This window comes from Rhinolophus ferrumequinum, chromosome 15 (assembly GCF_004115265.2).
Source record: "Rhinolophus ferrumequinum isolate MPI-CBG mRhiFer1 chromosome 15, mRhiFer1_v1.p, whole genome shotgun sequence".
Classification (NCBI taxonomy): domain Eukaryota; kingdom Metazoa; phylum Chordata; class Mammalia; order Chiroptera; family Rhinolophidae; genus Rhinolophus; species Rhinolophus ferrumequinum.
The window spans coordinates 41,159,619-41,174,464 of NC_046298.1; the positions used below are offsets into that span (position 1 = coordinate 41,159,619).

The following is a 14,846-nucleotide window of genomic DNA, read 5'->3' on the forward strand; positions in this document are numbered from 1 at the left end:
TCGGGAATTCGAAACTACAATTCCCAGAAGCCTCGGCTGCGCGAGTGGCGATTGGGAGGGGTTTCAGCGCCTCAGGGGAGGTCGGAGAGGGGACACGGTTATACTAGAAGGGGGCCGCGACTGTGTGTGTCCGAATTTGTGCGGGCCGCCAAGACGAATAGCGGGACCGGGAGGCCAAGGCCAAGGACCGTTGCGTAGGGAGTGGCTGACTTGGGAAAGGATGGCCATGGGCCCGAATTGAGTCCCAGGAGTGGCGGTGGAAATGGGATCCAATGGAAACAGCGAGGACCCCTCCCGGGCATCTGCTGCCTTGTCAGAAGCTTGGCGCGCACTGTCTCCTTGGGTCCTCAAGGGCAAATATAGTTGCTACAAGCCCGTCATACAGTCCAGGGAGCTCCTATCAAGCCCTTTAAAAAGTTTTGTACCCCTTCCCTTTGCCTTTATCTCCTGAACGTTTTCCTGGCTCAGCTCCAGCAATGCTAGCCTTTCCATCTTCTCCAATAACTCAAGCTTGCTCCCACCTCAGGACCTTTGCATGTGCTGTTTGTGCTGCCTAGCAGGCTCTCCTCTGAGGATTCCCACATCCCTCTGATCTTTGAGCGGATGTCTTTTTCATGAGGCATTCCCTCGCCATCCTTGTACTGTACAGTGTTTCCCCGAAAATAAGACCTAGCCGGACAATCAGCTCCAATGTGTCTTTTGGAGCAAATATTAATACAAGACCCGGTCTTATATAAGAACTGGTATATATGTTATATTGTGTTATACCCAGTCTTGTTTTACTATATTAAAATAAGACCGGGTCTTATATTAATTTTTGCTCCAAAAGACGCATTAGAGCTGATTGTCCAGCTAGGTCGTATTTTCAGGGAAACACGGTAAACTTGCAAACAAACCCTTCACTCCCCACATAATTCCTGCCTCTCACCTCATCTTTATTTTTTCTCCGGAGAACTTTATCTAATACACTATATATTTTAGGTATTTATTTGGTCTATTCTCCATCTGCCTTCACCACTGGACTGTGAACTCCATAAGGGAAAGGATTTGTATCTATTTTGATTACTGCTGTATCCCCAGCACCAAAAGGACCTGGCACATAATAGATGCTTAATAAATATTTGTTTTTGAATACATAAATGTCCCTGACTCTGTGTTAAACACTTTAACATCCAACATCTCATTAACCAGCCCAATCACTCTGAGGAAATTGTGATATTTATTTCCACCACCAGCGATGAAGCAGAAAATTGGGGCACTGCTGTATGAAAATACGGTATTTTAAAGCTTTTAAAATATGCTGTCAAAGCACTCCTCTTGTTTTTCTCACATTAATTCTGACCTTGAACAATGACAAAAAGTTATTGTGATTGGAAATGTAATCTCTCATCCCAAAGTTTCTTATAACTGGTTATTTGTGGTTGATTTTTAAAAATATATTTATTGGGTATCTGTTTAACCTACTGAAAGGTTATGAATTCTTAATTTGATTCTCTTGGTTTTTCTAGTGAGATAATTATCTACAGGTAATAATTTCATCTCTTCTTATCAGTATTTTAAGCCAGATAGTCCCTTTCATGTTGGATTGCATTGGCTACCATTTTCAAGACAATATTAAAAGCCTAAGATCTCTGGCTGGCTCACACTATGGCTGCTGTGTCCATCAACAGTGTTTGTCCATCTTGTGATGTGTCTATGGCACCCGCAGCTGCTGGGTCTCGAACCTTGGCCCTCTAATTCTTGGTTGCTTTCTCCCTGTTTCTATTGATTTTAAAGAAATATAACTCAAAAGCCTAAAGTTTGGTGAGATCTAGGGTCCAGAGCCTGAACAACACATTGAAACGGAATGTCACAAGGTCTACAAAGAGTGGCAAGAATATAATATGCACCAAATAAATGTCATTGGATATGTGATTAAGCATGGTTTCTCTAGGACTTCTGGAGAAAAGATCGCTGCTTCCATTAGATGGAGGGCTTCATTTCGCAGTAAATGTTGCATACTGGGTTCACAAGCACCTGTGACAGAAGGAGAAAAGGTGAGTTGCATTTTCTGGTTGGGCCCTCCTGCTATCTTTGCTGTAGTTCAGGGCCCAAGCACTCTAGCACTCTCCTTCCCCACCCTCGGAAATTCCAGAGAGCTTCCTCCTTTTTCACTGCACGTCAGTCAGGCTGGCACCTCTCTGTTTCATACATATCCCCCCTGTGGAGGGTAGGCTCTACGGTGGCCTCCATAATCCCTACCTCCTGGTACTCATGCCCTTATGTTATGCCCCTCCTCTTGAGGGCAAGACCTGTGACTTGCCTCTAACATGATTGTATGTACGTGATTCTGCTGTTAAGACCGTGACTTCTGTCTTGGCTTAAAGAAGCAAGATGTAGTGTGGTGAGCTGTCTCTGGAGAGGCCCACATGGCACAGGGATGAGGGTGGCCTCCAGCCGACAACCATTAAGAAACTGAGGCCCTCATTATGACAGCCTGCAGAGAACTGAATGCTGAGCTTGGGAGTGGATCCTTCCCCAGTCGAGCCTCAGATGAGACCCGAGCCTTGGCTAACACCTCGATTACAGCCTTGCAGAAGACCCCTCTAAGCAGTGCCTGGACTCCTGACCCACAGAAACTGTGTGAGGTAATAAATGTATATTGCTTTAATCTGTTAAGTTTGTGGAAATTCATTATGCAGCAACAGATCACTAACACACCCACCTCAGGGCCTTTTGACTTGATGCCCCTCCACTCGGAATGTCCCACTCCAGACCCTTTGCATGGTTTGCTCCTTGTCATCCCTCCAGAATACAGCAGACACTGAATTGGCAGTCCTGACACGTTTCCCCTTATCTTCTCCCCCTTGCCTGCTTCTATTGAAGAGACTGGGAAGGATAGCGCCTCACTTTCTCAGCCTTCCTTGTAACAAGGAATACCATGGGACAGCTTTCTGCCCAAAGATATATAAGAGGAAGTTTGGTGAGTGAGATTTCTAAGAAGAGCTTGCTCTACTGATAAAGGGAAACAAATATGGCTCCCCTCACAAGACCTTAATAAAAAGAGGGACCTAGGAGGCTAAGTTTGTACCAGTTCATAGCCGATTGGAGAGCTGACAAACCTAAACACAACCCGTACAATGGCCTGAGCCAGTCTGACTCTCCTCTGGGGAATCTGAACCTAGAAACCCTTAAATAGTAGTAGAGGATGTTGTTATATATAATCTGAAGTTATAGAGGAGTAAAAACCAGGCAACTTACATAGGAATTCAATCTGGACTGAGAAGAATGGAACAAATTCATAGATCAGAAAAAATGAGCAACCACATAAGAGAGAACATCTTCCTGATAACTTTCTAGTCCCCATGAGACTCACAAGTAATTTCTAAAATTGAGTTATCTGAGATTCCCCAGTGTTCCCCCAATCAATCCTTGTTTTACGTGAACTACTTTCAGAGGGTGTGTCTTTCTTATTAAAAATCCCTGACTAAGATGCGTAGGACATTCACATCTTTCGAGACTGGTTCATGTTGATTGGGCTACAGTATGCCACCCTCTAATTTATCCTCCATGGTAATTGATCTGCCCCCTGGAATAACAGGGACTGGGACAATGAAGGGAAAAGAAAGAAGGAAATGGAGAGAAAAGGAAGCGAATGGAAAAGAAATCTATAGAATGAGAAGAGGAATGCAGTGGTATGAAATGAAAGCCAATCAAACGGAAATAAATATAAATAGGGACATTGAATAGAGAAACACTGAGTGAGTAGGAAATAGAGTAAATGGACTGGGCTAAATATATAGATGAAAAGAACAGGAATGAAATGGGATGGGAAGGAAAAGACTGGAAATGAAATAAAGTGGTGGGATGGAAATGGGTGACATGGAATTGAAAAGTTTTTTAAAGGGAAATTCTCTCGATAGCTTAACAGGTTCTTCAGCAAGCAGAAAAAAAGCAGATTGGTGACAGCTCTCAACCTCTCCAATGACTCTGTGTGACATATAAATACTTCATAGTTTGACTCCATGTTTCCTTTTGGTAGCGTGGGGACTGATGGATGCAATGTAAGTTTGGGCAACGGCTTGGTGGGGCTCTGAGAACAGCCCCCATAGGTTTCTGAGGGCAGCTCCTTCTGCAAGTGAACAGAGAGGTAGGTCAGGGTCCACAGGCACAGGTTGCTTTAGGATCACAGCATCTGGAAAATGCCAACTTGTATTCTTCAGAGACCCAGAGAGGAAAAGATTCACCCAGGTTCTCACAAAGAATCAGAAGCAGAAGTAGGGTGAGGACCCAGGTCCCTGCCCCTGGCTCAGAACTCTTTCCTTTCACCTGGCTACCTCTGAAACTTCTCCAAAACTTCCTTTGCACCCCACACATGCTAGGCCAGTGCCAACTCATTTGCATTCCACTTCCAAGCCCTGGAGGTGGAAGGAACACATAATAGGAGCCAGAGTCCTAGAATATGACGCAGGTTCTTGTGAAGCCATGGGCCACTTCCTCCCCCTCCTTGCCCCGCAATGCACAATAACAATTTAGACAAGACGGTTTCTCATACTTGTCAAATATAAAATTCTAGGATGGTATTCCCTCTGCAGCTTCTATAATCAAATCCAGCAGAGGCAACATACCTCATAAAACTGCTCAGGGGGGTCTGGTGGCAGCATCTGGAGGCAAAGAAAGAAGTGAAGAGGGCTTGGGGCTCGGAATGGGGGGCACTCCCAGAAATTCTTAGAAATAGCATTGGCCTCAGAAAGACTTACAGCCCTTCTAATTCCCAGAGGGGCTCAAGGTTAGGTATTGTCACATTGAAGAATAAGAAGACAAAGAGAAGAGATGGAAAAGCCAGGGAGGGTCTTGGGATCCCCAAAGAAGGCAGAAGGCGAAATGCAGAAAGACCTGACTGGCACTGGGTATGCTCAAGAGAACATGCCTGACTCCCCTCACCCCCAAGAAATAGGACTGGAACAGCCCTGTTGGTCTGGGGAAGGGCCAGATAGTCGGGATAGCAGGGAGGGTCCCTCTGGAGCATGACCCACCTTTTTGACTCTGACCTGTCCCTGAGGTTCAGGTATATTGGCATACACAAGCCTCGGCCAGTCTAGAGAAAGTGAAAGCCGGTCCCACGATGGGGTTAGGAGCAATATGCGGGAAGGGTTGTTTTTCCAGATCACTCTTACCCAGGAAGGAGATGGCAGAAACCTTCCTTCCTGTCTCCCCAGGACTCCCAATCACATCTCTAACAAGTTATGGGTAGAATAAGGCTATTTGATGACCTGGATGAAGACAGAAATCTAAAACCTAGCCCCCACTGTACCAGTGGGTCCCCGTAGTGTGGGGTTATCCTTTATCCTTCCTGGCCTTGGTTTTCCTTTCTGTAATATTGAGCTGGATTGGACAATCTCTAGAGGACTTCCATCTCGTGAGGCTCATCCTTCCAGAATCCTAGGCCAGAGATGGCAAAGACGTTTCACTTCACTTTTGGTCAACTCTTTTGCATCAGTAGAGGGTGCCTGGGGCACTGTGTTGAGATGGATTACAAGGTTGATTTTGGATTCAGTAGGGAGGAGTATTGTGATTGATTCTCTCTGTCTATAGCCATCAATTAACAAAGTTTTCTGAGAGTAAAGGAGGAAAGAATGGCAGCTCAATGCCCTATTTTTGTTATGGATGTGGGAACAGGCAGAACTCCTCAGAGTTCTTTTCTCCTATCTCATCCATTTTCCAAATAGGGACACTGAGGCTCGGAGAAAGCAGGGTTTACCCATGATAACATGGGACCTGGTGGCAAAGCTGGGACTAGAGGCCTGGGCTCACAGGACCCGCCTTTTCCCCACCCCCTTACCTCTTTACTGGGCACCAGCTACGAGGTCACTTACCAGAACTGAGCTCTCCATCGGGTTCCTTCTCAGAGGTGGGTGTCGTGGCCTCATGGATGGGGTCCTCTGCTGTTTCCTTTGAGGGCCTGAAACACCAAAGCCCTCATACTTCTGTGTATCTAGTCTTCCCCATCTCCACACACTCTGCCCATGTCCCATGTCTATTCTTGGGCAATGCCCCAAACGCTCTGAATTCTCTATGTGCCACGGACACAGCTCAGCACCACGGTCAGCAACACTCAAACAGGGCGGGACCCCTGCAAGCCACACACACCCCTACCCCATTCCCAGCGTTACCATCCGACATTTATGATGTAGAGGAAACAGCCCAGCCCTGTGGACAGGACAATGACCGTCAGGATCCCAATGGTAATGCCGGCGATGGCCCCTGCAGACCAGGACGACTGGGAACCTGGGTAAGGAGAGAGAGAGAATCAGGACCCAGGCCTGACACACCCTCATCCCTGTCCCCAGCCCCATTCCCAAGCTTGTGGCTTTATCTCCAATGTATTTGATGAGTGCTGGTTTTCCAGTCACTGGGAGGCAGCATTTGGTAATAGCATGATAGCTGGAGTCAAACGGCCTAGGTTCACATCTCAGCTGTGTGACCTTGACCATGCTACTTAACCTCTCTGTGCTTCAGTTGTCTCTGTGATGATAAGGCCTATTTCCTATGCTTGTATTGGTGTAATGATGATATTGCTTAGGATGATGGATCAAATATGGCTTTCAGAGGAAAGGGCTTTGACAACCAGAAACCTGGCTTTATTCCAAGTGACTCTCTGGGGCCCTATGACCATGGACAAGGAACTTCCCTTTCTGAGTCTCCTCCTCAATGGCAAAGTGAAGGAAACTGTACCCACTGCACAGGGCTGTTGTGAAGACGACACGAGGTCATGAATGTTAACGCTGGGCACACAGGAGGTGATTGATTAATAAATGGCAGTTGTTGTCATGACATTTGGCCTGCTGTTTGCCCATCCTGCTTCTGCCCAGAGCCGTTCTCAACAGGGTGAAGTCCAGCCACCAGGACTGAGAAGGCAGCCACGAGGGTCAGGGGTATGAGGAACAGGTTCTTCTTAGGGAGGGCAGAGGGGGCTTTCTGGATGCCTCAGGGATTCTTAGTTTCATTCTCTGAGCCTCCATGTCTTTCTATGTCAAACAAGCATAATGATTCATAACCCTGTAGGCGTTTGAGTGGATTAAATGAGAGCACATGTGAAAGTACCAGCACAGTGCCTGACACATAGTAGGGCCTCGATAAAAGGCGATGGTGGTGGTGGTGGTGATAGAAGCTGCCATCCCCCTGGCTCTAAGCTCCAAGAGCCCTTCATACACAATCTCATTCCAATTCTACAACACCCCACGTGCATCAACTGAACTCACTGCTACCGCCTCTGAGCCTCTGTTTCTCCATCCATCAGATGGACTTCACAAGACCAGGGGGTTGTTCAGAAGACTAAATGAGGTCATTTGGGAAGCCACATGGGGTCTCTGCTTAATGGACAACTGAGAACATTACTCTCGAGGCGGCCAGCCTGGTTTCAAACCCTAGAGACAGGACTCGAGTCTCTAGGTCTCAGTCTCTCCTGTACGATGGAGATACCAACAGGCCTCATAGCTGGCAGGCAGAGAGCACCCAAGAAATGTTTGCTGGTATTATATATAGAAAGACTTGCTTCAGGCACGTGGCATAGGCTCAGTAAAGAATAATTTTATTTGTTTAACAAGCACAATATACCAGGAACTGCCATAGAACTTTACAAATGTTGGTTAATCTTCAACAAACCTGTTTTATATATATGCATAATTACTATGTTTGTTTAACAGACAAGGAATTGGAGGCCCAGAGAGGTTAAGTAGCATGCCTAAGGTCACACAGCTAATAAGCATTGGAGCCAGGATGTGAACCCTGGCGAATAGTGACACTGTGTTGCCCTCTCAAGAACTTAAGACAGAAATACAGGAGCTCGCTGCCAGTCACACCCAATTGCTATTAATATAATTAAGTCCTGAATCCCCCTACCAGCTCATTCCTTCTCTCACTGGCTAGCTTCCTGACTCACTGTGCTTCTAAACAACAAAGGTGGGCATCACAAACCCCATTTACAGGTGGGAAAGTGGAGGCTCAGGGCAGTCTGGAGAGTTTTCCAGGGCACGCAGCTAGGACGTAGAAGTTCTAGGGCCTGAGCGTTAGGGATTGGGATTGAACGACTTCGGACTGGCAACCTGCCCATGCAGTACACTCATTTCCACACTGTAGCCCATGGTAAGGGAAGACTAGATCACCGGGACCCGCATTGGGGAAAGCCACTTGGACCCCAGGGGAAGGTGGTACACCTGAAGGACTCACCTACCACTCTGACCAGGACCAAGGTGGAGCGGGCCAGGCGGGTCAGAGGGTTGAGGGCTGTGCAGTTGTAGATCCCCTGGTGTTCCCAGGACAGGGCTGCAATGGTCAGCGTTCCCCCCATATACACAGTGGTGGAATGCTCAAAGGTCCAGCGGTACTCGGCGCCGGGCTGGGACTCAGCCCGACACTGCAGGGTCAAGCTGGAGTTGAGCTCCGCTGTGACGTCGCTGACCACCCCAGACCCCGGCCCCATGGTGATGTCCACTCGGTCAGGGCCATCTGTGTGCAAAGCCAAACATTATGCACCTGTCCTCCACTGGCAAGTTTCCTATTCTGCCCTGTTCGCTTCCACATTGGAAGTTTTGCCTTTTTTTCCTTTCTCAGTTCTAACTCAGATAATTTCAGGTTATACCCTGGAAAACAAAGGCTCTTCTAACTGCTGGACTCTCAGCTAGATAAGAAATTGAAAATGCCCCCTTTCCTCCTTAGCTGCCTAGCATGGGTTGATAGATTGCAACATGAAGTGGGGGGAAAAATCAAAATAAAAACCCCTGCCCTCGGAAAAGCAAATTCTAACAAAGGAGCCTCGTAAGACATCCAGGCTTCAGAAATTGTTGCTCTGTTCTATGAACGTAGCCCCTAACTTCCAAAAAGTTGATAATTCAGATGGAATTTCTTATTTAACAACACATGGGTCTGTAACAATATTTAATTTTCCACCTGTGTATTCTCAACACTTGTGGATTTTCTTTGTAAAGAAAGAGCACTTGGCTCCCCTCCCACACGCGAAGGAAACTAATGAAAAAGCTGTAGGGTTTCTCAAACAAGCTAAGAGTTTGAGTCTTGTCTTATTTAAATTAACAAGAACAACTGGAAAGAAGGATGAAAAGGGTTTCTAGTTGGCACATTCCAGAAGAGGAGGAAAATTCTGCCCTTTCCCGCTCCTAAATATCCTTTGAATCTGTTCGTTTCTCCTCGTCCTAACCCCAGGGCCACCAGGGCGCCTCATCTGTCCGCACCGTGGTGTCCCCATCCCAGTCTCAAATCCTCCACACAGCAGCCAGAGGGATCTTCCCAAGTACAACCTTGACACTCTCCCTCCCTTGTTCAGAACTCTGCATGGCTGCCCGGTGTCCTTGGGACAACGCCCATAGGGGACAAGCTCATTCACAGTCTGGCCCTTGCAGACCCCTGCAGCCCCTCCACTCACCTCTCCACACCTACTCTGCTCGATCCAGGAATAAGCTCCTGCTGTGATAGTCCATCCTTCTCATGGTCCCTCTTACCTCAAAGCCACCCAATACTCTCTTCCTTCTTTGGCATGCTCTTCCCTGAGTCTGCTCCACCTCCCTAACTTACTGGTCCTTTCAGATCTCATGACAGACACCACCTCTCACGATAAGCCTTCCTACAGCCCTCAGACTTCAGAAATTGTTGCTGTGTTCTGTGGGGGTTCCCCAAGTCCTCTTGTCCCGTGGCAGCACTGATCACACTGTATTTTTTTTGCCGGCTGATTGGTCTCCCCGGCCCGAGTAGGCTGTGAGGTCGGAAAGCTATGGCCATTATCAAGTGCCCAACGTGCTGCTCAACAGGGAGAGAGAACGAAATAGATATTTTTGGTTTAATGGCTGAAGTAGGAAAGAAAGCGGAGAGAGCAACAGAGGAGGAGGAAAAAGGAGAAAAGCAATATATTTAACCCGTCTCTATCTCCCCGGCTATGTAACATGTATAAAAGTAGACCCCTGTTTTAGCAGAAACCTCTTCTCCCCCAATCTTCTCCACCTCAGCTCATGGCTTTTACATCCTTTGAGTAGCTCCGACAAAAAACCTTGGACTCCTCTCTCTTTCCCCTCATGTCAATCAGCAGCAAATCCTGTGAGTTCGATATTCAAAATACATCCATAGTCGGATCACTTCTCATCACCCACAGCTGCCACCCTGGCCCTGCCCCATCATCTCTGGATGGATTATGGTGGTCGGTCACCACTAGAGGGCGCCTTGCAGACCGCCTACAGCAGGAGATTAATTGACCAACGGTCCAGCGGCTGCGCCCCGAAATCCACGCCCAGCCCTCCCACGGGTTGCACCCTGCCAATACTGAATGTGTTTGGGGAAACTGAGGCAGACGCCTTCCCGGGAGACATGGGTCTCCTGACAGAGTTGACAAAGTTCCTTAGACTACATGGCATTCTATACGCTTCCACCCAGCTCTCTCTCCCTTTCTCCCTCACTCCGGGTAAGACTTGCGTCTCTGTCCGATGGCTCCCCGAGACTTTCTGCGTTTCCCCTACTTTTTCATACAAGAGCACTCCCCTAATAAAATCCTGTGAGGATTTTAATCCCACCTTGAGGTCTGTCTCTCAAAGGACCCGGATAAACACAACTCTTTCCATAACCTCCTCCCTCTCTCCTGCTTCCACCCCGTAGACAAAGAACAGAGAGACCCGTGAACGCTCTCCCTCCTCTGCCCAGAGCCTCTGTGGCTCCCAGCGCCCTCACCCTGGCCCATAAATAAGGCCCTGCGCGACCTGCCCCCACCCCATCACCTCCAGGCCTCTTCTGTTCCGCTCTCCCCCTAATCCACTTCTCCCTTACCTTGGCCTCCTTGGGGCCCTCTGATATGCCAAGCGCAGTCCCACCTCACGCAGTTCCCTCCCCATGGAACTCTCTTCCCTTAGCTGCTTGCAAGGCTTACTCCCTGCCCCCTTCTGTCTCTGCACAAACACCACCTCCTCAGGGAGGCCTCCCCTGACCACCCAGCTAAGACTGCGACACCGTCCCCCCTCCTAGCCCTCCCTGTCCTGCTCTCCCTGCTGCACGGTTCTCTTAGCCTTAGCCCCATCTGACACACCGTGTATCCCCCTTGCTTAGCTGTTTATGGTCTGTCTCACCCACTAGAACATGAACTCTGCGAGAGCAGGGGCTTTGTCTTGTCCACCACCATCACCCAGACATCCCTGGCACAGAGGAGGTATTCAATAATTCTGGAATGAATGGCTAGAAGGAAGAACTTAAAGCCAGGAAGGGAGGAAAGGAAGGTCCAGTCTTGGGGTGACTCACAGCTGATGGTCAGCCAGAAGGGCTCGCTTCGGGCCCAGCTGCCCCAGTTCCAGACCTCACACTCATAGGGCCCCGTGTCATTCCTCCCAAGGCCGTGGATGACCAGGGTCTTGTTGTCAGCTGACAGCACCAGGTGCTTGCTGGGAAGGAGGAGCTGGTCCTTCAGGAGCCACTGGACTCGAACCCTCTCATGGGTGGTCTGACAGGTCAGGGCCACGGAGCTGGCATTCTCCTGGAGATTCAGGCTTGGGGACACAATGCAAGGCTTGGCCAGTCTTTCTGGAAAGAGGGAGAGATAGAGGATAGGGTTCAGGGACCCTTCCCCAGGTGTTTTCTCCATCAGAGTTTTCCAAGGATGGAGGTGTATGTGTCGTGAGTGGTGTGTGTGAGTGTATGTGCTGTGTGTATGACTGTATTATGTGGGTGATACATGTAAGGCTTTTGTGTACGAGTGTATGCTGTGTGACAATTCTATGAATATGTTATGGGTTTTATGTGTATGTGGTGTGTGGTGTTTTTTGTATGTGAGTTTGTGTCTGTTGTATATGTGTGTGTTGTATGTGTATGTCTATGTTTTGTGACTGTGAGGTATGGGTGTTGTACATGTGCACTTTGTGTGTGAGTGTGTATTGTCTATATATTTTTTCTGTGAGTGTGTGTTGTGTGTCTGTGGTATTGTATATGTTGTGTGTATGTGTTGTATGGTGTACGTATATACTTTGTATGCGACTGTGTTGTGTAGTATGTGTATACAATGAGTGTGTATATTGTGTGTCAGTTGTGTGCATGTGTTGAGGGTGTTGAATAAGTGGTATTTTTTGTGTTGTATATGAAAATGTTATGTGTTGTATATGAAAATGAGTGTCTGTGATGTGTATGTTGTGTGTATATGTTGTGCATATGTATTTTATGTGAGTGTGTCATGTTTGTGATTTTGTTTGTTGTAGATGTGCTGTATGTGAGATATGTGTGTCTGTGTTTAATGTGTAGTATGTCATGTGTATTGTATATGTGTTATGCAAATGTGTATTACTGTATATACTCGTATGTGTTGTGGGTTTGTGTGTATGGTGTGTATATGTGTTGTGTGTCTGAGATGTGTTATGTACTGTGAACTGTGTGTTGCCTATATCTGTTGTATGCATGTTATATGTGTTTTGTGTGCGTGTGTGTGGCATGTTGTATTGTATGTTGTGTGTATGAGTTGTAGTATCTCTTGTGTGTATTGTGCACACATGTGAGTGTGCAGTGCATATGTGATTATAATTTGTGTGTGTGACTCGATGTGTGTATGGGATGTGTGAGCGTTGTGTTAATGTTTGTATGACTAGAGAATCAACCCTCCAACTTCCAGACAATCAAATAATGGACAGCCCATAGAGAGCCAACATGGTCTTGTGGAGGACATGCCACGCCAAGAGCCAGGTCCTTCCACGTGGCCGGAGCCCTGCTCTGCCACCAGCTACTGCTCCGGGTCCTCCTCAAACTCTGACATATGGGTTTAGCTCTGATTCTCAGAGGACCAAAGCAGAGGGACAGGGAAAAGAGACTCACCAAGGACTCGGACTTTAAGAGCAGCCAAGAGGGACAGGTGGGTGGCACTATTGGACACCAAGCACCTGTACGTGCCCTCGTGTTCCCTGGACACGGCATGGATGGTGAAAGTCCTCGTGGTGAGAGATCGGAGGGAGTCATTGTGGAAAAACCAGGAAAAGGCAGGAGAGGGGTGAGACTGCACTTCCACTGCGAAGGTCACGTTGGAGCCCTCCGTCACCCCAACCACCTCTCCGCTGAGTACACCAGACTCCAGCTTGATTTCAGTGGGGTCAGGACCATCTGAGAGGACAAGCGCAATAGTAACCATAACAGGAACAGCAGCACCCGCTCTCTCTGACGGGCACTTCAGGGGCCAATAAATATTAATATTTCTCTTCTCCCCACCCAAGCTCTGGAACAATTACAAAGGAGATGCAGGAGTTTAACGGAGATTAAATGTCAGCCTTATCCCTGGATAAAGCAGGATGGGAAGATAGACATATCTAAACATGTCCGCAAATGCTCTTTCCTTGCCCAGACCCAGGCAAGATTGTGGATCAAATATCCAAAGTTTAAGAAGCTCAGTTTTAGATATATTAAGTTGGGTGTTTCCAGTAGAATCCAAGTAGAGACATCAAACAGTTGTATATCTGGAGTTCAAGGGTAGACCAGTGCATGTTTGGATGGTATTTAAAGCTGGGAGACTGAATGAGATCCCAGGGAAGTGGGTGTCGGTGAAGGACTGGGGAGAATGGAAAGGGACTCACAGTTCACCATCAGGAAGGTGGGATCACTGCTCTGGACCTGGCGGGCACCCCAGGCTTCACATTGGTAATTCCCGGCGTCCTCTCGCTGGACCGTGAGGATGGTGAGGGTCTTGCCATCCGGGGACAGCTGCAGGCGCTCATGGAACACCAGGGGGCGATTGTTGGCGACCCAGTGGATGGTAATGTTGACGTCCTTGGTGTCACAGTAGAAGGTCACCTTTTCTCTGTGCTCTATGGCAGTGCCCTGGCTGACTGAAATGGTGGGCTTGGCCAGCGATTCTGCACAGGGAGAAAGAGAAGGAGGGAGAAAGAGGCGAGACACAGACAGAGGAAGACCAAGCAAGACATAGTCACAGAGGGATCCAGAGAGACAGGGATGGATTGGAATTACCAGAAGACACATGAGCTCAATGCCCAGCCGGGCTCAAATGCTAGATCTACTGCTCATTCTAGGTGTGACCTTGGGTAACTTACTTCCCCTCTCTGAACCTCATTACAAAAAGGATTGTACAAATAAAGTAGAGGGTCTGGGACGTGACAGCGGTCAGTTGATATCAGCTGCCAAGAGAATCAAGCTTGTAACAGCAGTGCCAGCCAGGTCTTACTACCTACTTCTTAGCCAACCTTTCCCACCCCCGGCCAAGACAACCATAGTCCATCCTTTTATCCCTGCCCCCAGTACAATCAACCCCACCAGTTGTTGCCAGACCCTGGCTGGGCCCATCAGATTCATCCTGTTGGGACTTTGTTCATGGAACCTCAATAGGTGCTTAAGAATGAGCCTTGTTTTCTGTGTCCACATCTCTGCATCTTCCATGAGTCTGGGGCATCCAGGGGGTCCCAAACATAGACAGAATAACATCCTTCTCACTTCCGATGGTGTTAATCAGATGGGCATCAGGGATGAGATGGACTGCAGTTGGCAGACTCCACACTGTGAAAAGTGAGGCTGGTGGGGGAGAGAGGAGGCATTCAGGAAGGGAGAGGTAGGTTGGGGGGTGTCCCGTTACAGTCTTCATAAGTAGAGGGAGGTCTGAGGTCACAGACATGGCACTCCGTCCTTAGGGGCTTGACTCCTACTCGCTATTTACTGGCTGTGGGACTTGTGGCATGTTTGTAATCTTCTCTGAGCCTCATTTTTCCCAGCTGTAAAATGGGTATAATCCTGGGGTTGTTGTGGGGTGATAATGAATACTGGCGTGCTGTAACTGGGCCCCTGGAGAGTCACTGTGCTCTCTCCAGTGAGGCTCACTCTGGGGGAGATGCATGATCAGC

The 14,846-nt window shown here is 48.1% G+C and overlaps 1 protein-coding gene across 3 annotated transcripts; it reads right to left on the minus strand.

The window, feature by feature from the left end:
- Positions 1-1,459: 1,459 nt before the first annotated feature.
- CEACAM20 (CEA cell adhesion molecule 20) lies at positions 1,460-14,063 on the minus strand. 3 transcript variants are annotated; one of them, XM_033128317.1, is made up of 9 exons: positions 13,572-14,063; positions 12,823-13,104; positions 11,269-11,547; positions 8,209-8,487; positions 6,153-6,267; positions 5,856-5,941; positions 5,016-5,077; positions 4,608-4,643; positions 1,460-2,016 (listed from the first exon to the last, which is right to left on the minus strand). In XM_033128317.1, exons 1-9 carry the CDS (start codon positions 13,972-13,974, stop codon positions 1,963-1,965), a joined length of 1,596 nt encoding a protein of 531 aa, XP_032984208.1. In that variant the 5' UTR covers positions 13,975-14,063; the 3' UTR covers positions 1,460-1,962. The 3 variants fall into 3 exon arrangements, with proteins under 3 accessions (XP_032984208.1, XP_032984209.1, XP_032984207.1); XM_033128318.1 differs by lacking the exon at positions 4,608-4,643; XM_033128316.1 differs by lacking the exons at positions 4,608-4,643; positions 5,016-5,077.
- Between the last annotated feature and the right edge of the window lie 783 nt (positions 14,064-14,846).

What these genes read in the sequence shown, in the direction of transcription:
- CEACAM20 (XM_033128316.1), bottom strand. Translation starts at nt 13,974, where the DNA reads ATGTGTCTTCTGGTAATTCCAATCCATCCCTGTCTCTCTGGATCCCTC. An exon ending in GGTCCTGGTCAGAGTGGTAG is followed by an intron (nt 6,268 to 8,208) that starts GTGAGTCCTTCA and finishes CTCCTTACCCAG; the next exon opens with GTTCCCAGTCGTCCTGGTCT. An exon ending in TACATCATAAATGTCGGATG is followed by an intron (nt 5,942 to 6,152) that starts GTAACGCTGGGA and finishes TTGGTGTTTCAG; the next exon opens with GCCCTCAAAGGAAACAGCAG.